Here is a 24,808-nt window from a genome sequence, read left to right on the forward strand (position 1 = left end):
TGCCTACTGCTGTGCTATGGGAGGCTGAAGCAGCAAGACAAGAACCTGTGTGGAATATATTTACTCTTTACCTGTTCTGCTGTGGATTAAATGAGAACAGATTTTTGGCTCTGAGCATCTGTGCATAAATTCAGTCTGAATAGGAGGCAAGTTATGAAATGAGATCAGCTCTGAAAAATAATATTAACCACAGCTGATTTTAAAAAAGGAATATAAATTACTACCTTTTGAGCAGCCAAAGAAAATTAGGGTCTTGTGTAGGCTTTTAGATTTTGCCAGATCTTATATTGATTTGCATTAAGGCTAGTTTGCTTGGAAGTTTGTTTCAAAACAGGTGTGAGTTCTATGCATTAAGAGGATGTGTACCTTAATTTAAGATGACTACAGGTACCGAATGCTGTGTAACAGCATTAGTTTAATCCACATTACTAATATCTCCCCCCCTTCTGACCTGAGGGGACTTTTCTGACCTTTCTTGCTCCCTGAGTGTGTCTCCACTTACATTTTCTAATGTGGGCACTGATTGTGCACTGGCATCTGTGCTCAGAGGATAATGGCAACAGTTACCAGGTTGATGCAACTTTCAGTTACTGCCTGGCTGGACCGGATTTGAACCAGGCAGCTGGGGGAGAGAGATTCTTTTTTGTTTTGCCAAATCTTCTGAGCATAAGCATGACTGATAAGGGGGGGGATAACTAGAAAACAAACGTATAAAATACTAATCATGTAAGGGGGAAAAAAAAGTGGGACAACTCATAACAAATAGTAGTGTGTCATTAAGGTTAGTGCTTACTGTGCAAGAGCATCATCTTCCATGCTTGCTGTTAGACAACTCTCATCATGAGAGACTCCCTATAGTGCTTTCCCAAAGTGTGGTGTGTACATTGCTAGTGGTTTGCAGGCCACTTCAAAGTGAAACTCTGAACCTAGGTCTTTGAATCCATGCAAGCGCATAGATCTAAAATAGACACCATTCTCTTTTGAAATTGGCTGCAAAGAGTTCCCACAGTTTGCTTTACTGCAGGGGGGAGTCCATGCAAAGGAACTGATTTCAGGAAAGCTAGCTTTCTTTGCTGTAGACATTGTGTGATGTTAGACAAGTTATTCTATCTGCGTAATGATTCCTCTACTGTAAAATAAGGAGAATAGCACATCTCTGCCTCACGCAAGCTCTTGGTGATAAGAACTGTAAGATACTGTGGCAGAGGGAAGGGGTGCCTGATTATTGCAGCCAGCCATGGACTACCATAGCATTTCATGGTGTTTATCCCAAGTCAGGACTAAGGTGCACAGGCAGAGAGCATGCGAGCAAATCTGCAGAGTGCCTCCACTGTAGCTGGTTCTAATTAGTCATTTTTATGAGCTCCAGAGTCAGACAAAAATGAGGAGCCCTCCCCTTGTGTAGTTTCCTGTTTGCTGGGTGCATGTAAAAGAGATCTGGCCCTGATGTATGTTAATAATGAGCTGATAATGTAAGCCAGCTGAGAGACGTGGAGTTAGTCTGGTATGCTGCCAAGTGGGAGGTGAAAGTTCAGGAACTGACTCATGTTGCCAAGACCTGGTCCTGTGGAGAAGGTCTGCCCATTAATAGATTGAGTTTCTCATTAGGGCTACAGAGCACATGCTTACAGCTTTTGGGTTTCAAGCTGAAACCCAATACCAGTAAAAGCCTGCAGAACAGAGCGGCAGATTTACTGGTAAATAAAGGATTAAAGGAACGCTTGGCAGGGTTGTTGGACTGGAAACCTAACTGGGCTTTGAAGATTTCTCCATATTGTAGGTCCTCCCTTTAAATTTATACCAAGAGACTTGTTCTGCTCTTTACCATGAGCCCACAGGGCAGGAGTTTTACGTAGTCTGCTCTGTATCCAATAAGGGTAGAAGATGCTTATATCTGTCTTTTAAATCAAATGCATGATATTCCCTCTGAAGTAAAACATCACAAATAAGTTGTTAGCCCAGAGAAGCCTGGGGTAAACAGGCTTCCCTCCTGCCCCACTTGCAGGCCTTGTGTTTTCGTGAAGGACAAATGCCATGCGTTAGCCTTCACAGTGAGCAGCTCAGCATTTACAGCATCTTTAAAAGTACTCTTGTTCTCTTCCTTTTTTTGAATGAGGATCTCCAGCAAGCTAGCACAACTGCCTGCTTGGGTTACAGCATGTGACGTTTATTACAGCTGGCCAGAATGGAGTTCATACGTGGCTAAACAGCTTTAGCAAACTGAAATGCAGACAGGTTTAAATAGACTTATAAAAGAAAAAAAATATATATATATAGCAGCCCAAAAGCCCTACAGCTGACAAGAGTGTTAATACAGTACTCTGGGACTTCAGGGTGGCATTGGCTTTATATTTCTTTATTGAAAGCAAAAATGATTCCCATTAAAATTTGGTTCTTGAATTTGCATGACATAATGGCTCTCGTACCACTCTGCTTTAGCTGGCTGGCTTTACCTGGGGAAACATGGAGTCAAAAGGAACTGCGGGATAGGCATTGTGAACTGGTCAGTATAGTAATAGTTTCCTATTTCTTTTAACTAATCCAAGTCTATTGTTTTGTTAGCTAATGAAGGAGGCAAAACTGCAAATGTGGAGGCAACAGTGAATTTTATCTAACCCCTCTTCCAACAGAAGGGTTTCCTTTGTTCCTGCGTGCCCAGAAGCCACAGGCATTTTTAATCATTGCTGAAATCATATTGTCTTGATCCAATAGCTGTGCTAGACCACAGTCTTTTCTGATGTAAGACATCTGGCTTCAGTAAAGTTACAAAAGAGAGTAGGTATCTGGCTTTTTCCTTGCTCAGACATGACCTGACCAGTCAGTCTGAGAGTTAGGTCAAGAGCTGAATTTACAGTTTATCGTATAGAAATGAACATGTATTTATGTGTGTGTGCACAAATCTGTTGCATGTATGCTTGTACATGCACAAGTACGTATTTCACTGTGATGATACATACTATTGTAATTACATAAAGAACTATATTATTTCTTTTATGTGAATCAGAACTAGCTAAAGGATTTTTCTACCTGCAAAGGAGCTTGTATCAGATAGTATAGGCCAAGCTGTGGTTGTGGTGTCCATTAGGAATTTGAATTTGCAGGTTTAATTTTACCTGTGAACCACTTATCTCTTGCAGTCAGTGATGAAATTCCTATGGCAGAGAGACTTTTCTGAGAAACACTGCCTGGGAATGAGCAGTTGGGGTCCAGTATAGATCAATGTGAGAAAATACGCGTGGGTAGGCAGAAGCATGCGACAGGCTTGTTTGTGTGTTGCTGTAGGAGTGCAACAGGCCTCCCTCCCGGGCATTAGCCCGGAGAGTTGCCGCTGCTGACAGTGGGGACAGCCATGTGTGGTGGGTGGCTCAGGGGCCATCTGCAGGGGGAATGAAAGCTGAGCTCAAAGCCAGGGTCTTACAGCCTCTTGGACTTTGAGTATGCCTTGGTCTTGTGGCATCTCACTGACAATGGAGCTCGAACACTTCTGATTAAATCAGTAGCTTTTATTCAGCTGTAATCCCATCCTCTGCTGCTAGTCCCTTTGTCACCAGAGGCGATGTGGTTGCCTGCTGCAAAGCCAATGGTGTGTTAGTGCAGCTGATGCCGCCAGTAGTGAGTGGACAGTGTTCGTTGTATTGAGACATCTTTAGTCAGCCACATCAGGTTCTCTGTCCCTTAGAGGGCAGATTAAACCACTCCTAATGTTTAATAGCATAAATCCTGAGGAGATTTTATGTAAACATATTCAGTGAGCATTCATTAATTTCCCTTAGGAGCCAGGCTGAATGAGGATGATTTTCAGAGAAAGGAAAAAAATAATTTTATCTTTAAGGACTGCACCTGTTGGAAAACATTGTAGGAGGCACTCTGTGTTTTTTAGCTGTGTGAATTAGGGTTCTGTGGCAGGGACGTGGGGGAGGAGGAAGGTTTGGAAGTTATATTAGGAAAGGACAAAAATAGTACTTGCAAAATGTATAGCAAGGCTCTATTTCATTGATTTGCAGGGAGGTCTTGCTGATTCTTGAGCAACAGCACTTCAGGAGCGTGACACTTTCAACCTCTTAGACTGCAGAAGTCATTTGCTCTGCGCAATTTTGTGGCACTCAGCATAACAAACTTGAATCCATCATCGTCATTTATCTTTGCCAATGACTTTAAGGACACTTGAGAAACAATAGTAAGGTAGGATTCTTAGAAAAGGATTATGTTTTCTACCAGCTCCAGAAAATACAGACTTACTCTATTGTACCTTCAGGGGCGTGCAGGCCAACTTTGCCTCTTTCATTAATGCACTCCATCATTCCTTCTTGGAGTCTCTCCAGACTGTTGTTCTGCTTTGTACACTGGATCCATGTGCTTGTAAGGTATCTTCATCTTAGGCATGCCTTGTTTTTTGACTTCTGAATTTATTCCTTTGGTACAAACTTTCTTTTGGAAAGAAGAACTTGATCTCATTGGCTTCTGCATCCTAATTCCAAAACTGGAATTGCCAGATGTCTTCTCCCAGATACTTTCCTCTAGGTACAGATGGTGTGTTTTGCTTTGACCCTTTCTAGCCAGATTATAGCAAGACAATTAGAGCAAGTAAAAGAGACTTTAGACAGGGACTTCTAAATAATCCTCTCTACTTTAAACAATAAAACCAATTAAAAACACGTGTACATAATTCTTTTTCTGCATTTCCTCACTATGATTTAGGATTCTGTCAGGTCTGCTTGTCTCCCTCTGGAGGATTCCTTCTTCTGGATCTCATTCTTCCTCTTGTAGTTTTGACTTTCCCATGCCCAGTACTAACACCACAACCACTGTAGTGCTTTGTTCTTCCTGTCATTTCTTCACCCACTCACTTCTCTGTTGCAGGTAAACTGGAGAGAACAGATTACAGAATGGCTGAAGTTCAGCTGATGCGGGGACTGGGGCTTAAGGAGCCTCTTCCCTCCTGCTTCTGCCCTTCAGTACCAATAGTCACTGAACAGACCACCCAGTGACTTTTGCGGAGAGCTGTTGCTGCCACAAAGGTTTTGAGTCAGGACAGGATACTTGAGAGAAACAACAGTTCATGGTTTGGGGACCAGCTGCTCACCCCCATATCGACTGGCCCTTGCTCTGTTAGCAGGGGCAGCTAGGTCACCTTTTAGGAGGTATCACCTTAAAAACAGCACTTAGAGGTGCTATGACTGCGATAACACCAGTGCTCTAACCATCCCTTTTAATTAATCCCTGGGAAAGAAGGTGTTTAACCAGATAAATTTCCGCTTGGTTTCTGTCCTGCTGCTGTTCTGGTATGATGAGTTGCTTTGTGCTCTGTGACAAAGAATTACTTGGAGGTTAAAGGTGACGCCGAGTTCATTTCCCGAATGGGCAAGGCTATCCCCCACCCCCTCAGCCTCATTTCTCGATTAATCTTCTCATAAATCCTCATTGCATTTTTGAAATGGAGATGATTAGCAGGGCTGTAGCCACGATAGTGGAATATTCTGGCATGTTTTAAGTCATGGCATGCATGCATGCAAGTATTTAATACATGCAAGTAAATGTGCATGCATTACATCTGTTACTGTTCCAAATTCCTCCATGGAGGAGGAGGAGAGTGAGTGAAGAAGGATAAGTGTCTGTCTTCACTCTTAAATTACATTTTCCTATAAATAATAAACTTCTTTTTTCAGGAAGCAATTAGAAAAAATCTTTAGGGCTGGGACATTGGTAGTGTAGCACATAGTAATTTTTCTGACTTTTATGGAACTTTATTGATTTATACCAGTGGCGAAACTTTTCTAAGGGTGAAATTCTGCAACAGTTAAAGCTAATTTAAGTCGGTACTTCTGTGGTCTTTTTCTCCACGAATTAGATATTTTACACTAAATTCGCATGGATTCCTGGAGACGCCAGGTAGCGGAGATTGAGGCACTTAGTTACCACTCGGAAAAGTTGACTAGAGTCTAATCTTGGAAGCATTTGCTACCTTGTCTTGCCAAGTTTCTTACATTAACGGTAAGACTCTTACACCGTATTATCTTCTTAGACTGTCTTGCTTTGATGCTTTCACCTGATACATGTGCAGTGTGATGCCACTGTCTCCTGCTTCATGTGCCAGATGCAGCTGGTTGGATTTATCTGTGATCTGCTGTGTTATATCTCCTCAGAATGCAAAACAGCACAATTGCCATGTGGTGTGGCACTACCTTAGGCAGTCATGAAAATATTTTCTGTGTGACTCTGTGTGTGGATCTCGAACATTGAAAGGTACATTGAGAGGTCTGCTACCAAGCTCGAGCTTTGCAGGCTATGGACCTAAATTAAGGCAAACAAAACAAGGGATTGTCCAACAAGCACTGGGTAGGATGATGAAAATAGTTTTTGCTAAATAGTTTTTTCTTCCTCTGTAAAGTAAAACTCCCTCAAGACCATAAGATAGGAAGCTGAAAGGTTTATTGAAGGCAGTTTTTTAAAACTACCACTAATCCAAGTCACATACCCCTTCAGTCAGTTATCAGTGCTCTTGTGCAAACGTTCTCCTTATGATGACAGGTCTAAGGAAAGTGCTGTTGAAGAAATTAAACTGCTATCCGGGAGGGGTTTTTCTCTGTTGCAGGTATCTAAGGGTTGCTGATGCATAGTCTGTTGGAGCATGGAAAACTCTCAGCCATGTAAACAGAACTCCAGAGAATCCATGTGGCAGTTGGTACGTTAGTGGGCCTAAAGATAACTTGGATTGCTCTTAAAACATAGGGCATTTGCATTAAGGAACAGGTCTCAATGTATTTCAGCATTTCCAGTGGCATGGTGCTTCAAGGTCTATTTTAAATATATGATCTTGAAAACATTTCTTTCCCAGATGTGATGCCCAAATCCGCAACTGTTTGCACAGGTCAGGAATTCCTGTCGCTGCAGTGTTCCCACTGGCTTGCGTGGGACTTACTGGCTGTTTGCAGGAGCAAGTTTAAATTGCCTAACCTCTAAAAAAAATCATGCAGCTTCTGACGTGTTTGTTATCAATCTAGGTGTAAAGGAGGTTTGGAAATGGAAGGATTGGATTTGTGGATAACGACATCAAATGACTCTAAAGATGTCTGACTTCTGTGCTTAGCTTTGATAGAAACTTCTGGAAAACTCAGTTTAGTTACACTGCCTCAGTTCCCTGTCTAGATGGTGGGAAAAATTCTTCCATCTGTTACGTATTTAACTGCTGAGGTGGGGTGATCTGTCTGGAAGGGATTTATTTCATGGCAGAGTCCAGGACCCTGAGAATCCAGGCCCTGAAACATGAGATGCCAGTTATGAACATGTCAAGATGTATGCTAAAAGCACATTATTAACCCCAGGGAGAGTCTGGTCCAGATCTGATGGTAAGGAATCTTTTTTCTTTTTTCAGGCTTGGAATTATCCTCTGCCAGGTTATACCTAGCTCTTTGAGTAATACCCCTTATATTTGTGTAATGCAGAGCACAGGGGAGACTGAATCTCAGTGCGGGCCTTTTGGCACTAATATAATACAAAGTCCTGTTGTTTGTCGCTGGTTGGCTTTATTTTTAATTAGCTTCTCAAAATGTACCTATTTATAAGAAAAAGTATTCTCCCTTTTTCTTACTGAGTGGTAAGGGGAAAAGCACTGTAATTCATTTATTGAGTCCTCTGTGTCCTCTTTCTACACCTGCGTAGCTGAAAGCTCCATCCTGCGCAGACCTGAGCACTGCTCACGCTAAGCTTTGTACTCTTGGTTCTTGTTGATTTTTGTGGCAGTGCAGAGTGTTGAGCAAATTGCACCATTCAGGCTCTAGGACCCTAATCTCTTTTTAAACAAGGAGCCTGTGTAAAGCAATTTAATGTCTAAACAGAGGAGTGAGTGCCTATCAGCATCTAACAAAGACTTAAACAGCAGAGGAAAGCACAGTGCTATTAAAAGCTAGAGAAAGAGGCACAAGACGAGGAATTGATACATTGCCAAGGCCAGAACTATTTGTTTCATGTTTGTGACTTAAATCTTACATATCCCCATTTTTATGACACTTCAGTAATTAAAAAAAAAAAAATCTGTGATACTCATGTAACTGATCATTGTGACATTCTGGCCAAGGTTTAAAATTTCGTGGGGGTTTTTGTGAGCCATCTTGTAGGGCTAAATTTGAGACATCCTCTGCAGAGGCCTGTCTTTCATATAATTGTACTCCCATGAAAATTAGACCTCTTTAGCAGAGTGTCTTCAGTGGGAGATAAACAGTCCAGGTCTCTGAGAAGTTACTGGTTAAGTTAGAAATCCTGACCATATTGTCTATTTATTCCCCACTTTGTGACTTCCACTAGGTTATTTTTGCCTGCTTTAAAGAAGAAAAAAAAAAAAAAAAAAAAAAACCCCCACACACAAACAAAACAAAAAACCCCCAACAAAACAAAAACCAAAACAACACAACAGTGTTTTACCTAGTGTTTTGTCTCATGAACTTGATGTGTTTTTTAATCAAGTCAATCAAACTTAGTGATAGCTTCTCTCATTTCATTGCTAGTGTATTGGGTTTGCTTGGCAAGGTTTTGGTAGCGGGGGGGCTACAGTGGTGGCTTCTGTGAGAAACTGCTAGAATCTTCCCCTCTGTCCGATGGAGCCAGTGCCAGCCGGCTCCAAGACGGACCCACCTCTGGCCAAGGCTGAGCCCATCAGCGACGGTGGTAGCACCTCTGGGATAATGGATTTAAGAAAGGGGAGGGGGAACCTGCGCAACTGCAGCTGAAGAGAGAAGTGAGAATATGTGAGAGGAACAACTCTGCAGACACCAAGGTCAGTGAAGAAGGAGGGGGAGGAGGTGCTCCAGGCACTGGTGCAGAGATTCCCCTGCAGCCGGTAGTGAGGACGGTGGTGAGGCAGGCTGTCCTCCTGCAGCCCATGGAGGTCCATGGTGGAGCAGATATCCACCTGCAGCCCGTGGAGGACCCCGTGCTGGAGCAGGTGGATGCCCAAAGGAGGCTGTGACCCTGTGGGAAGCCCGCACTGGAGCAGGCTCCTGGCAGGACCTGCGGACCCGTGGAGAGAGGAGCCCATGCTGGAGCAGGTTTTCTGGCAGGACTTGTGACCCCGTGGGGGACCCATGCTGGAGCAGTCTGTTCCTGAAGGACTGCACCCCGTGGAAGGGACCCACGCTGGAGCAGTTTGTGAAGAACTGTAGCCCCTGGGAAGGACTCACATTGGAGAAGTTTGTGGAGAACTGTCTCCCATGGGAGGGACCCCACGCTGGAGCAGGGGAAGAGTGTGTGGAGTCCTCCCCCTGAGGAGGAAGGAGTGGCAGAAATAATGTGTGATGAACTGACCGCAACCCCCATTCCCCGTCCCCCTGTGCTGCTGGAGGGGAGGAGGTAGAGAAAATCGGGAATAAAGTTAAGCCTGAGAAGAAGGGAGGGGTGGGGGGAAGGTGTGTTAAGATTTGGTTTTATTTCTCATTATCCTAGTCTGATTTGATTGGTAATAAATTAAACTGATTTTCCCAAGTCAAGTCTGTTTTGCCCATGACAGTAATTAGTGAATGATCTCTCCCTGTCATTATCTTGACCCATGAGCCTTTCATTATATTTTCTGTCCCCTGTCCAGCTGAGGAGGGGAGTGACAGAGCGGCTTTGGTGGGACCCTGGCATCCAGCCAGGGTCAACCCACCACGGCTAAAGAAACTGGGTTGCAGAGGTTTCCTATGGCTACCATATGTTTTCAATGGAGCTGGGAATAAACTCTGCTGTCCTAAATCCTTCTCTTCTCTACAGCTATCAGACAAAATCAGCTTAAGTGTTATTTGCTTTGGACTTTTAGTGCTGACACAGTGAATGAATGCAGAATCCATGGAGTTTACCACAATGAGGCAAACAGCGTTGGAACGAAAGGCCATCATATGACATTTTACCTACTGTATGTTGCTCACAGGACACTGACATTTGCAGCTTCTGGCAAGGGGAAGAAAGCCTGAGTACCTGAATGGTGTCTATACAGAAGTTTTCCAAACCTTATCTCTTAACAAAAGCTTTCATTAGCGGAATTTCGAGTTCCAGATATTTATCTTTTGATTCTAAGCAGTAAACTAGCTTAAATATGTCGGATGGCCTCAGCAGTACAGACATTTGGTAATGTCAGCGCCGGGAGTGGGAGTGATTTCTGAAACCTTCGCTGACCTTTGCATATACGCTGTTTTACAGACTTTTAAGGTCATCAACCAGTCTGAGAAAACAGTTTATAGATTTCAGTCCTGAATGTCAGACAGTCTTTGACTAATTCATATAACATCTCAGTTATATGAATTGAGGATGATAGAGAAGATAGGTTTGCAATGAAAGGATATTTTGGAATTTCTGCAGTCAAAGGGTGAGATACATAGAACTGCGACCATCAAAAATTGGAGGGCATAGGCTGTCATTAAAAGATTAGAAATGCATTTCTAACATGCAGTTTTCTGAAAGTTTTTATTGTGTTTCCAAATTAGACTTTAAAGATTTTCTTTTCTGTTTGTGAAAAGGCTGTACATCACAAAACAGCTATTTGTGGTTTATACATGTGCCTGTTGTGTCAGGAATCCTGAGGAAAATGGAACAACCTGACAGTTGTTGGATAACGCTTTATAATGCAGAGGTCTAATCCTGCTTTCTAATAGATAAATAGTAAAGCAAGGAGTTTTACATGTAGTTAATGACATTACTTTAGATAGTCTGCATATCTTTCCAAATGTTCAAATTGTCAGTTTAGATCTGGGTAAGTTCTTGGCCTCTGCGCCTTCCTCCCTGGCAATGAGCTCTATCATCTAATCACACCCTGTATGAAATTTTTTTTTTTTAGCCACTTTGAATTCCCATCATTTAGTTTCAGTGACTGTCCTCTTGTTTTGGTATTTTAAAGAAGTTCCTGGTGTACCTTTGTTCATTCATTGTTTTAGGTACTTTTGTCATTTTCCTGACAGTTCTCAAATGACTATGTTCTGCCTCTGCTGGAGAAGAATGGGTGAAGTGTTCACTTCTGTACTAAATCCATGAATGTCTGTTGAGACTTAGTGAAGGTTTTGGCTGCAGTAAGATACAAAGGATAATTTCATTAAGGATATACTCTCAGTACGTGAAAGAAGCCTATTTAATAGAATATTATTGCAGTTTTTCATTTAACAGTATACTGAATGAAATAAATTAATCTGTCCCACTGAAATAAAATAGGAAGTTTGTTCAAAATAACAGATTATAGTGTCTCCTGACAATCTTTTATGTAATGTGGTTTGATTGAACTCTGATCGAGGCTAAGTAAGGTTCCATCTACATCTGGGCTTAAAATATGTCTGGCTGGTTATCAAGGGTGTGTGAATAGCAATATACCATCCCATGTCAAGAAACAAAACACTGCAATTATAAACTTATCCTTGGACTTCAGGTCTGAGTTTAATGAAACCTGGATTCTAAAAAGAACTGAGAAAATAATTTTGTTAGCAATCTTTTATTTGATTAAATTGCCCTCATTGGGTGCTCACAGAATATATGAGAATAGGCTGCAATTTCCCTCAAATGTTTGCTATATGGTTTTCTTTGGCAGATTTGTTTCCACCGTTTATTTTTAACTTCACGAATTGGTCTCAAGCGTTCACCATAAGCATTTGACACTTGACATTGCCTATGTGTAATTAGTCAAAGAGTCTCTCTGTTCTCTCACTGAATGAGAAAGCGTATCTGATGGGCAAGCATGAGAAATAGAAAACGTGGCTTCTGCAATTACCTTGTCATGTAGGTTTTCTGGTTGATTTTTTTTTTTTTTCCAATGGTCATAGAACTATAGATTTTAAGCCAGAAAGGAGTATGAGGCTCCAGTTATCCCTGATACTTGTACTGAGAAAAAAAATACCTTTCAGAAAGGAATCCAGTCTTGTGAAGACACGGACAAGCCAACTACTTCCATAGTCTGTTGTAATGGTTAGTCAACCTCACAGTTAAAAATACGTTCCATGTTCCGAATTTGAGCTGGTTTGGTTTTAAGTTCCACCCACCCTTTCTGACAGCAAAATTCCCTTTTCTAGATGTTAAGAAAGGGAACTTGCAGGGCATGAGAGTACCACTAAGGTCATTTTGAAGTCTAAATGAATATTCATAGATGCTTATGTCTTGCAGTATTTGGTGAGCTCTAGTTCTAAGCAAAATACTTGCTACAAAGATCTTGTATGCTCTGAAGTCACTAAATGTGGTGCCAGTATAGAAAATTAAGGGAAAATGAACCAGAAAACATAGCTGTTGACATTTTGTGGTGAAGGAAACATCTGCCCTGATTTAAGTGCATCTTTTCTACTTTTGTTCTTTCCCTACTCTGTATTTCCTGAGCTGGAATATGTGATTTGCTGTGCAAGAGCAGGACAGGCTTGTAGTGGAAGGTGGAATCACAGAAGAGAATTCAAGGGTGGGGACTTTTGCGAGAGGATGGTTTGTATAATGCACTTATAGTATGGTTAGGCTCTCTGGGTGTAGGGGCAGCATGGGAATAGGAGTCCATGTAAGGAGGGGGGATGATATTTACAGGATTTGCAGAATTTTAGGTGGTGGTGGTGCTGTAAATTAATATAAGGGTTTTTTTCTTAGAACTCTAGTGGCATGGAATTTGGGCCAAAAAAAAAAAAATTAGTATGGTACAGCATTCAATTATAGCTATGTTTAGGAATGGAGGAACAAGGCAGTGGGTAAAGCTGTTATAAAAAGGAAGAAGTTCCTGCCTTAAAAGTTACAGAATTTTTGGTGGAAGCTTCGGCTGTACAGATGTGCTAGGGTAATAAGAGAACACAGAGGGATAGAAATTTGTCTACCACTTTTCATATGGTTTGTTTCCTGGAAGGAGTAATTATAAATGTGCCTTTGTGAGGGCCATACAAGGTGCAGAGAAAGCTTCTCACATTACTCTTCCTTTGCATAGGCAGCTGTCTTCTGCTTCTCACTGGCTTTCTCTGGCTAGGAGCCTTCTGGCTGAGGGGACAGGCAGATGGTTTCCTTGAAGGCTCAGTGGCTCATCAAACATCAGTCCGTGAAGATACATGGCCATTGGCCAGTAATCTCCCACCCACAATCTAAACCCTTAATTCCCAGTCCAAAAGAAAGTTGTTTCAAACCAACCTCATAAAAGAATGACTTAAGAATATTAAGCTTTTATGACTGTTCCAGTGAATCCAGCACCCAGGACTCCAGCTCCATATGAAATGCCCCCAAAGAAAATTCCCCTTACACTGGAATCCAAGAAATAATAATACAGATCAGAATTCACAGTTTCATATCCAGCTCCAAAAATGAACTTGCTAGGTTATAGGAATTTGAGCTGGACTGTCACACCGGAGCTTGTGATGTGCTTAACAGATGCCTGTTTGGGTTCAGATGAAGTGCTGCAGAAGCATATGATGCCAGAAGAAGGATTAAAAAGTCACCAGGCTGTTACAAAGGAGGAATAATTACTTGTTAGCCTTAACTTTTGTTCTTGGCTAATACTAGCTTTGTTTGATGGTTCTTTAATCTTTTCCATGCTGGACTTCCTCTCTGGACAAGTTGTAACTCTTGTTTGATAATGTAGAAGGGTAAAGCACTTACTGCCTACTTGTAAGTCAGGCCTGCTGTAATCGGAGTTAGTCTTCAGTACTGAAATGGTGTTTCTGCATTTCCTTTCTCACCCTTGCCCGTATTCTTGATTTTTATTTCAGTTTGTAAAAACCCTCATGAAATGGGGGCCGCAGTTAATTCGAACCAAACTGGAAGGTCAATAAGCATCTATCTTTAAGGATCAGGACTCTTAGAGAAAGTACCCAGGGTTTTCTCAGAATATTTACACCCTTTAGCTAAACTGTTTGAGGAAGTCCAACTTCCTCAGTAAGTTAGATTTGTATAAATGTGCTTATAGCACTCCTGTCACAGAGACCCAGTTCTATTTTACTGATACAGTTGTGCCCACATAAGAAGCTCAACTGGCAGTGAAATACTGGTCCCACAACTGATACTGTCATAGGGATAAAACACTTAAATGTACACCTTGCTTTAACGTGAACCTCTGGAAATGTGTTTCAGTGGTTGCGCAGAAAAAAGCTTAAAATGGAAAAATCTGTTCCAGAGCACCTGAAAGCACTCATAGGCATGGCTGCTGCTTCTCCTCCCACCCCCTCCAACAGGCAGTCTGTTTATTTTTCAGATAGACAAAGTAATCTTATGCTTAATGATTATTTAAAATAATAACTTGTGATATGAAACTCAGAAAAACCTTGGCATCTTGATTAAATAGATTTCTCTGATAAATTTAAAGAACTTTGTAGCTGAGCTGATCAAGCATATAAAAATGTTCTCCGGAAACATTGGTAATTAATTATAACAGGACATGAAGGTTATTGGTTAGAGATGAAGAGTATAGAACAAATCCCTTAAATTATGGCCTGTAGTTGCTGATGTACATGGTTGGGATTCTAAAATAAAATGGACAATTTTACCTACTAGTTTTATCAGTAAAAGGCTTAAAGTGCTTAAATAAATTGTCTAAAGTACAGCCATCACTGTAGAAATGTAGCACTCCATTATGTATGGTATGAAAGTGGGTGGAAATCTTTAGACTACAATAAAAAAGCAAAGCTTTTTCTTCTTTTTGCTGTCAGTCTGACAGCATAGGTTTTGCTGTTTGCCTTCAGCTTATTAAAGCGGAAGTCGCATGGCTGTTTTTCTTAATATTGGGCCAAGTTCTACATACCTCATCCACGTGATTGATCCAGGATAAATGGAGTGCCTGCAAAAATGAGACCACTGTCTGACTGAGGGTAATGTGCTACAGCAAAAGTCCTGGGAATTGCAGAAAAACAGCTGTTAAGTTTCAAGCATAGATCCTGATCAACAGCCCTTTGAAATCAGAGAAGTTCACTTGTCTCTGCAGCCTGCTGAGTTTATTTCTGGTTTTTGCAGATCTATTGAAGCTAGAGGTGTTCCCTCAGCAGCAATGGTGCCAAATCTACAGTATCTCTAATCACGGAAACACTTCAGCAAAATGTACCTGTGTGCTTAAGTCAATTATTGCTTACATTCAAGGAAGTGCATTTGTGCTTTCTTTAATTAGAGCTTGCTGCCCTCTAATATTGCAAGGCTCTTGGCCTGAGACAAGAGGATGCCTAATAAAGAAACTCTAATGATTTGCGAGTCAAATTCAGTACCCAAACTGACCTGTAAGAAGCTGACTTCTTGTGTAGCAAACCAGGTGTTTTTAAAAGAATGGTGGTGTCTGTCATGTAAATGTCAATGATTGCTCTTTGCAAAGGGCTGCAGGAAGCTGCCCAAATCTCAGCAGGCACATCCAGGGCAGGTGAAGGGATTTAGAGAGGAAATTGAGACCAAACTGCTGCTGTTTCAGTAAACCAAGTTCCTGTTCTGCTCCTGGACCAGAAGAAATATGTAGGCTTTGCTGTTTTCTTGAAAGGTCCATGGTCCAAAGTGGATCATCTTTGCATTCGTTATTTCAGTGTTAGAGCACTTTGGGATGTAACCCTATCAGACTGATACTTTGATTCAGCTAAGGGGAAATCAATCAACTCAGGAGGTGGCATTTGTAGATTCCTTTCCAGCAGAATTAAAATGTATGCCAAGGATTGGAGACTTACAGGATTGTAACAGTGTGTTAAACCGATGTTATATTTTAACCGTGAACCTACTTGACAGAGAGGGTGTTGTGCTGGTAATTCACTGCACTCTGGTGTTTTCATTGACAGGCCTCTTACCTTTTTCTTTTTCTCTTTTTGCCTTCTAATTTTTTTTTTTTTTTGTCCAGTCATGGCAGTTTGCTCATTTATGAGAACTAATTCTACCATCCAGTGGTGGTGCATGAATTAAACATGAGTGAACACATCTTAATTCCTTATTTCAAATTTATGGCTGCTGTCCTTTGAGAGCTCTGATTTTCCCCCTCCTCCACATTTGTTTCTTTCCTTTTTTCTTAATTGCCTAACACCTGCCTTCCAAAGCTATTCCCTTTCCCAGCACCAAGTAGTGCCAGTGCACTAGCTATGTGCACACTCAACAGGATTGTAGTGAAGTTGTCTGTCAGCAGTAGTCATTTGGTGTAATGACAGATATTGATTATTTATTACTTGAAAACATTTAATGAAATGTGACTGCATAATTAGCATGCTAGCAGCCAGACGTGCTAGAAGGAGAGTGAATCTATTATTTGCAAAAATCCTCAAGCTGCAGTCCCTTGTGAGAAAGCTGATAAAAGAGTCTGTCTTGGTAGGGCTTTTTAGAGATCTTTAGGTGTTCCTGAGTTTCAGGTGAATCTGCACATTATGCATTGCCCTTATGGTTGCTTTTCTTTAAAGAGCTGAACTTAGACAGAACCTTAAATCCTGACTCTGATGGGATTCCCCAAGGACATTGGAACTGACATATGTCTGAGGGCAAGGTCTATTTTTAAATGCTAAAGACAGTCTAGCACTAGATGCATCATCATTCATTTACCTTCTGTACCTATAGTTAATCTCTTCAGTATGAGTTAGGAAGGGGGGTTGTGAGTAGCATTATGTAATCTACATGTATTTGAACTGTCCTCTGTTGTTATCTACCCTAATTAGGTAATAATTTTTGTCTTTCAACAATATATGTTGTTAATCTTTATAACAGGAAAACAACATTTAGGTCAAAAGGATATTGAGCTGAAACTGAAAATCAGCCAGTATGTACTAATTTCTCTCTGTGTGCATCTTATACATTAGCACTTGTTGAAATATTTCTAGCCTGTGATGTGCATCTGTGTTTAAATAACTTAGAAAGCTGAGGTACTGTTGACATAAATTATAGAGGTGTAGGACCATAGTGCTAGAAATAGTAATACGAGAGTAAGGTTTCTTGACGGAGGAAGAGAGTGAAACGGTGTGTGTGTCAGTTCTTAGAAAAGCAGCTTCTGTCTTTGGCTGTAGAACAGAAACTGTCTTTGATCTCCTGGCCAGTGTTCCTGTAGGGGTAGTGATAAGCAGTCCGTCGGGGGCTGTGGTTCAGTAGACTGTACCAACCTACTGAATACCTTATGCATGCTGTAACTGAACAAAAGATTGGAAAGACAGGAGAGAAGTTTCGAAGTGGGTGGAAAGTTTAGAATGGGATGGTACGACTAGGAAAAGAGTGGGGAAGGTGAGCACATGAGTGGTTTAAGTCACCCTGTTAACTTATGGAATTGCTTTTGGAAGGCTTTGACTTGGATTTGTGGCCAGTCCTTAAGAGAATTGGTGTGTGCAAACTTACGCAAATTTGCTTGAAGTTTTGTTAGGGAGGTGAGACATTGCATAGGAGTGACAACCTATTTATTTCTCATCCAGGTGATAGTCAAAGTATTCAGTGCGTGCGTTATGTGTTTGCTGTGTATTAGCGAAGCACTGCTGCAGTCAGTTGAGCCATGTAAAATGGCTATTGGGACAAGCATTGCTTCTGCTATGTGAATCTTCCTCTTCCTGCTCCCTCTGGGGGTAGGAATAATTGATGGTGCTGCACACAACCCTTTGTACATCACCTGTGTATGTATGTGTGCATGTGTGACAAAATGTTTATCATAGTTAAATGTAAGGTAGCACTAAAGCCTGCATTTTTTTTTTTCTTTTGTGAATGTAATGCAAAAAAGAATTAGCTACATCTAAACGGGTAGCTACACTGCAAGTATTTTTTGCATGAAATAATGCTAGTCCCTAACTTACCAGGTAGCTCCACTAAAGTTATTAGTAAATGTCCCTTTGAACCTATAAGCAGACTTCATCTAACTCGCATCATCTTTTCTTTTATTAGTGACACAGTGTCGAGGGATCTTGGACAATAATCAGAGATTTTCTTCGTTACCAACATACCTACGTGTGAGCTATCGGATCTTCAGTGCCGAGACATCTTTCTTTCTCAAAGAAGCCAACCAGGACTTCATGAGAAATTCCAGTTTGCAGTCCAGGGTGGAATCATTCTTCCCATATAAGGCCAAGAGACCACCAATATTAAATGCCAGCTATGGACCTTTTTCTGTTGAACAAGTTGTGCCCCAGGACCTAATGTTAACTTCGAACTTTTTTGGATCTGCCAACAAGTTTACTTATAACTGGAAACTTAAGGCCTACATAATGAGTGACAAAATTTACCTGAGCAAGCCCAAAGTCCAGGTCCTGTTCTACATCGTGGGCAGGGACTGGGATGACTATAGCACCACGGAACGGCTGCCCTGCCTGCGGGTGTTTGCCTTCCGAGAGACGCGGGAGGTCAGAGGCAGCTGCAGGCTGAAAGGGGATCTGGGGTTGTGTGTGGCAGAGCTGGAGCTCCTGCCAAGCTGGTTTAACCCCCCCACGGTTGTCACGGGCCGTAAGAAGCCACCGGATCAGTTTGAAGGGAGCCCTGTGGAGCTTTACTATACTATCCAACCGGGAGACGAGAAGGGAGAGTGTACCGCTGAGGATATAAGGAAGGGAAATGCTATCCGGCCAGGAAAAGATGGCATGGATGAAACCATATCCCACTTACAGAGAATTGGATCTGTCAGCCTCTATCGAGGCCAGGAGACTTCTCAGCTAACAGAGCTACGGCTGGATAGTAATATTGTTGTCTGGTTGCCCTCAAAGCCTGTCAAACAAGGAGAGGTTGTGAATGTTTATGTGACAATTGCCAACAATTCTACGGTGGATCAGTTCATACTCAGGTACAGTAGGTTGTTTTTGCATGTTCCTAATGTGGTAGCGCACAAAGATGTTGGGGACATGGGATGAATCTCAACCAATTTGAAGTTAATCCACACTGAAGTTGCTCCTAGTCACTGAAATACATGATTTTCCTCCTTGAACGCTGTGAAGAGGATTGAAAGCCTCCATCACTAGGAGGCTTTTAACATGTATGCCATGCTATTTATCAGATGCCCCCATTATGCAACAACGTACAAAACATGGCAATTTGCTGCTTTAGTGGGGCCATTTCTGTGCAACGACAGACAGTAAGGCACCAGAAAAGTTTTCTGCTTTATAGGGCTTTTAAAATCAGGTTTTTATTGCACAGGCATGGGGTTTAAACGTAGCAAAACTTCAATTACCTGCTTTTCTTTAAGTGCTCTGACAGTGCTTTGCCTCTCCCACACAGAGTGGTTTTGTTATGAGAGCTCTTTAGGGAGGACTTTAACTATCTACTTGTAGTTAAGTAGCGTTTGTCTTTGCCAACACATACACCCTTTAAAATAAGGCCTAATGTGTTTGAAATTGTTGTTGATTGTAAGGCACTGTTAGAAGTGAGTGCCATTATTTTGGACAGGAGTGGCAAATACAGGACCTGGGAACACAAGAACTGTCTTACTGGGTCAGATCACTTTCCTTTTATTTTCTTCTTTAGCAGTTTCCCTACCGATCAGATGAAAATCCTTTGAGGATGACAAAGACTGGGAAACTTGTTAATCACTGAAATATTTGATGTATCTTTTTTTTCCTTGTTAGCAGGCTTTAAATTCAAGAGAAATTTCCACGGTGATAAGCAACAATTGCTCTTTAAAGCCTCAGGGAATCAGAGTTTCCCAAAAGATTCTGCACATGAAAGTATTTATTTCTAAGGCTTATATGAATTAGATTAATACATAGTTGACAACTACTGAGGAGAATAGCCTTTAGAACAGGAAGTGTCGCTTGGCAGATAAAAGGCTTTTATTTTAAAAAAGGGGGATTTTAGTCATCCCAGAATCGTTCTGATGTTTGCAGCTTTGGTTAAGTTGGTGAGATAATCTCCCAGACACCTGTTTACTTGAGTGAAACCTCTGTTATAGAAGTCTTTTTCTGACGCTGTTGCTTATCTTTTATTGAAAATCCTTTTTCACAAAGTAGTAGAAACAGAATACTTTTCCACATAACAAGCGTAGCTGTGGTGAAAGAAGAAATCCAAAGGCAATGAACTGGGTGTTTGCTGGGTGGATGGGAGAGGGTATCACCCTTTGAAGGTCTGTGTCACAGTCTTTATTTTCCTGAAAAGCGAGTTTGAAGATAAACAAGCTTGTTGAAATCTGGTGATGTATTTCTTTGCTCAGAAATGAATATGACTGCCTTGGCAAGGATATCATTTGCATGCTGAGAGGTGCAATAGGTAGAGATAGTAATGTGGGATGTCAGTAGTTGCTTGTGTGACTTGCTGTTATGGACAAAATGGATTGGCTTTGGTTTTGAGAACAGGTGACTGATTTATTTGAAGTAAATAGTCTGATGTTTGTTGGTATATTGGTTGTTCTGTGTTACCACAAATGCAGAGCTTGGGCCATGTTCTCTTGCTGAAACACGCTTTTGGTGAAAAGAGGATTTGCATTTTTGCTTAAAATTACTTTGAACCAGACACAAGAACACAAGAGGCTGAAGAAACCAAGATTTTAATTTTTTTTAAATGGCTTTAGCTTGCTTCCAGTGGGGATGGGCAGGTGGTCATTGTCTTGACGTAGTATAGGGCTGACTCACATCCTAAAAATCTGCACTGTTCAGTGTGCTTCCTCCTCTCCACCACCAAAGGCAAGAGCAGCAATGAGAGATATTCCAAAACAGTCTTGGTTTTGAAAACTTTGTCTTGCAGGCATGTTATTCTCTTGTATCTACCACAGGTGCTGATCTGTGCAGTTGTTAAGGCATCAGATGGAAGCTTTGCTTAAGGCATACAGGAGGGTAATTCCATGTGGAAGAAAAGGAAATGGTTTTAACTGTTTTCCTGATGCTGCAATAGGAAGGGGCAGCTGATACCCACTGGTGAATGTCCTGTGGGACCATCCCCTGAGGCATGAACTGTGTGGCCCGTTCTGTCAACCTCCAAGGTTTTCTTTCTTTGTGGTTTTAGTGGCAGAGTGCTGGTGAAAGGCTGGCAAATACAAGTTCGGCTTCTTGCTTCTCTGGTGGAAATCTGTTGTCTTCGGTGAAACTTTCTAGGTGTGAAAGAATGTAGAATTTGACCCAGGAATCCATGAAGTGCCTGTATTCTTCAGGAAAAAAAGCCAAGTGAACACAGCAGCCAGGGAGTAGTAGCCAGTGCATGTGCTGGGTCTGCCTAAGGGCTTCTTTAACCTTCTCCATGGCCATTTGCCTGGTTAGATAGAGGGCTGTATGCTCTCATACTCCTGGGTTCCCGGCAGAGCAATCCCTGCATCCTATGACATGCATTCACATTTAATCATCCTAAAGAAAAACACACCACACATTATCCCCAGGTATAGTGGGTTCGTTTATTTTCTGCTTCTTGTATTCTTTCATTGAGGTATTGCAACATCCAGCGCTGAAGCAAGCAGCATGTGATCATTGCTTTGAGGGGGGGAATAATAGCTACAAATCTTCTCTGGCAAAAGGAAAGTAGACTGGTCTAAATGACCTCATATCCACAAATCATTGCAATTGAAACTGTGTTCTTAAATTGTGTCTTAATTCAGAATCCTATTACTGTATCTATAAATTTATCAGCCCAAGAACACTAGTAAAGTCAAATAAAATGACTAATATGACAGGGAGTGAAGCGAATTATGCATGGTAGTACATTAACGCAGTAGGAGCACTGTCTGAATAAACACAGATCTTCCTTTCCTGCATCTAGTTAGCACAGGGCTATTGTGAAAGCAGTTCAGACAGTACTGATAGGTTATAGGATATAGGTTCTGTTCACAGGCCTGTTCCTCTCCTGCTGTGTCACCTCTGGTAAGTCTTTACAGGCGTTTTCTATATGCAACGTAGAAAATGTGAACAGTTGGTGAGCATCACTCTCAGGAGAGGGAAGCCTGTTTCAGTCCTGTTCCTAAAAGACTTTGACTTCCTCTGATGGAAGGGGTTTCAGGTTTGCCATGTATTATCAACAGTAATATGAATGGGAAAATCTTGATAAAAGAGCTGAAGAAATAGAGAAGGGAGGAGAAAATATTGCATTGCATTCCTATCATTGGGAAGAATTTCTGGGCCCCCAAAAGAGAGATGAATTACACTTACTGCTGACTGCTCAGTAAGGAAAATTATTTTACCTCGAGCAGTTGGGTAAACTATGAACAGAAGAAAAGTAGCATCAGTATAGGACAGAAAGGCAAAAAAATGGCAATATTTAAAATAAAGATCATTTAGGTCCTCTGTGCACTTCCCAGAGCTGTTATAAATTAACACCACTGGCTTCAGCAGAGCTACCATGATTGATTGTTGCTTCGCCAATTGCTGTGTACACAAGCTTTTCTAATCCGAGTCATCATTTTGGGTGTATTGTCTGTAAGGGTTAGAAAGCAAAATCCTTAGGGCAAGACCCTGTTCTTGAATGCTTTTATGAACTGCCCTCACACCCAGCAGGCTACAAATAAGGGGAATAATCATAACCGTACTGAAAATAAGCTATTCTTGTGAGGTTAACTTTCTGAAAGTAACACATAGCTGCATGTGTATGCTGAGATCTGAAGGTAAGTAGGAAGCTGGGCCCTTGATTTCTATTTGTAGTACTGGGGAGCTGAATGCATTAGGCAGCTTTGAAAAGGTTGGCCTGTGTGCATTGCTGTGTTTGTTCTGTAGCTCTAAATGCTTTTCCAGCTACTACACCATTAAAGGATCCTTCCATCTGTTTTCCATGGCGTGACATGCCACATTTGATCTGGCAGAGCACTGTACTGCACAGGGCCGAAGCAAAAGGTGTGGGAGTGCTAAGTGTTTTACGTTACTCTGCTGGGCAGCAGCTAATCTCTAACTCACTCTAGAAGGTGCTGAACCACCAGATAACCTGATTTACAGGAGGTATGGAGCAGGATAAGTAAAGGGAAAGAGGATGAAGTTGTTATCTGTCCTGATTAGAGAAAAGAGGTGAAAAACAGTGGTAATTTTTTCCCCTCAGGCTTCTTATTACAGCTTTTGCAGTGCAGCTCATTGCACCTGAAGGGATGTAGATTGTAAACAGTGTTACTGAATTACCTTTGTCCAGCAAACAAATCAACCCAAGACAATGGATAATTAGTAGTGATAATAAATCTACAGATTGGAAGAAGGATAAAGGACAAATGCAGTGAGGAAAGCTATTAAACCCATCAGCTGAGGCAGCTTTATATGTCAGTTCCTAATGAGTATTGACAGCAGTGCTGTGTTAGGTAGTATTGAGAACAGCTTAAAACCTAGAGGAGGATGCACACGTAGAGTAGCACTACAGGATAGCCATAGCTAGAAAAGGTAGTTATGTTCATGACATTAGTGTACTGCTGGCTTGTAAATCTCATTATTTCAAAGAATAGGTTGTGATCTGGCCATAAACAGCCATTTGGAGGAACTGGTCATGGAAGAGGGGATCTCCGGCACTAAATCTGCCTGTTTTGCATGGAAGACCTATTTGAGCCTTCCTAGGGAGTAAATCACTCAGAGGAGTTGCCTGTGCTTGGCACTGCCCTCACCTGTTCTACCTGCTGTATATAAAAGAAACAAAAGTAATAACATTTTCAAGCAATTACTGTTTAATTTTAGATACTGACATTTTAATCTTACCTTATGATGAAATAATCTTTAGTACCCTGGAATTTACCTGTGCTTAATTGTTGGTTTATCAGTTTTTAATGCTACGGTGTGGGGGTAGCACCACTGCAAACACAGGTGATGTAATGACTAACTGAAGCTGAAGTCAACCAGAATATATGAGACCAAAGCCAGAGCTGAGTTCACTCTACGTTTCGCGTTAACCCATAATTCGGGACATATTATCCCAAGTACCTATTTTCCACGGTAAATGGAATGCTGATTTCCAACTGTGAAATGAAGAGTGTGCTTTTTTTATACTGCTTCATATTTTAAAACTAATGCAGCTCAGAGTGAAATGAAGAGAGACAGAATGATTTGGTGGGATGCTCTTCTGGGCGTACACGTGTGACTCCAGATGTGAATCGCAACAAAACATTCTTCATTTCCTATGCAGCTTTGCATTACTTAAATATTTAAAAGTTATTTCACTGCACAAAAGTGTTTCGGTCGACATCTGAAGGGAGAGGAATTTGAAGCCCTCAGACTTGCTTCTGTTGTCTCATTATTTCATGTTCCATTTTCAGTTGAAAAGAAGGTTTCATCTTCAAAAATTCAGACCCACAATTTTACCTATTGCATGAATGTAAAAAATAACACAGATACAGTTTCTGAAAGCTAGATTTCCTTTTAGACTGCCTTAAACCTTCTCTTTAGACATATATCTTGTATTCTGAGGTACATATAAAACTAAGTGGCTAATTCTTGCGCTGTATAAAGAAACGTATGCATCTCAGGCACTCTGGGTAGCAAACTGCTGTTTGTTCTCACCTGACATACAGTTTCTCCATTCATGTTTCCATCTTGAATAAACAAAATGTAAACTTGCTGACTAAGATCTTTCAGACTATTCTGTTCACATTTTTCTTTCTATCTCTTTTTCAGGAAAGTCAATTATTAAGTCAAGGCTGGGAAATAAAAGCAATTCGTTTGCTTATGAACCTTTACTCAGGGTTCAGAGAAACTGGAGAAACTCCTCCCTAGTCTTCTGTCCCAGCAAGGGGGTTTCCCAGTTATTTTATGGTATTGGTAGGACCCATAAAGTCAGGTGCTAGGCCAGAGGTGGTTTGCAGAAGTGTTCAGAGCTGTGAATTATGGCTTGAAAGGGTTTTATTTATTTCATTGTCTCGTGTTTAGCCTTGTGAAACTTAAATTCTTACTGATTTTTTGGTTTTCCCTTCTATAGAATGGTTAGTAGCAATTCAGCTACAAATCTACAGTGGAGCAGGTTAATCAAAGAAAGGTAGTGGTCTAGTCCTTATTGTGCACTAATTAGGACGTCAAGAGACCTGGATTCTCTTCCTACTTCTGTTCAGGTCTGACTGTGTTACTTTAGG

General features: G+C 41.3%; 1 protein-coding gene across 1 annotated transcript in view; it reads left to right on the forward strand.

The window, feature by feature from the left end:
• TMEM132C (transmembrane protein 132C) overlaps window positions 1–24,808 on the forward strand; it is a 229,793-nt gene that overhangs the window by 48,345 nt on the left and 156,640 nt on the right. Inside the window, exon 2 of the mRNA XM_075516099.1 lies at window positions 17,764–18,652. Within this exon, the coding sequence (XP_075372214.1) occupies window positions 17,764–18,652 (889 nt within the window). The remainder of the gene's footprint in view (window positions 1–17,763; window positions 18,653–24,808) is intronic.

The sequence above is a fragment of the Mycteria americana genome, chromosome 13 (assembly GCF_035582795.1).
Source record: "Mycteria americana isolate JAX WOST 10 ecotype Jacksonville Zoo and Gardens chromosome 13, USCA_MyAme_1.0, whole genome shotgun sequence".
Classification (NCBI taxonomy): Eukaryota; Metazoa; Chordata; class Aves; order Ciconiiformes; family Ciconiidae; genus Mycteria; species Mycteria americana.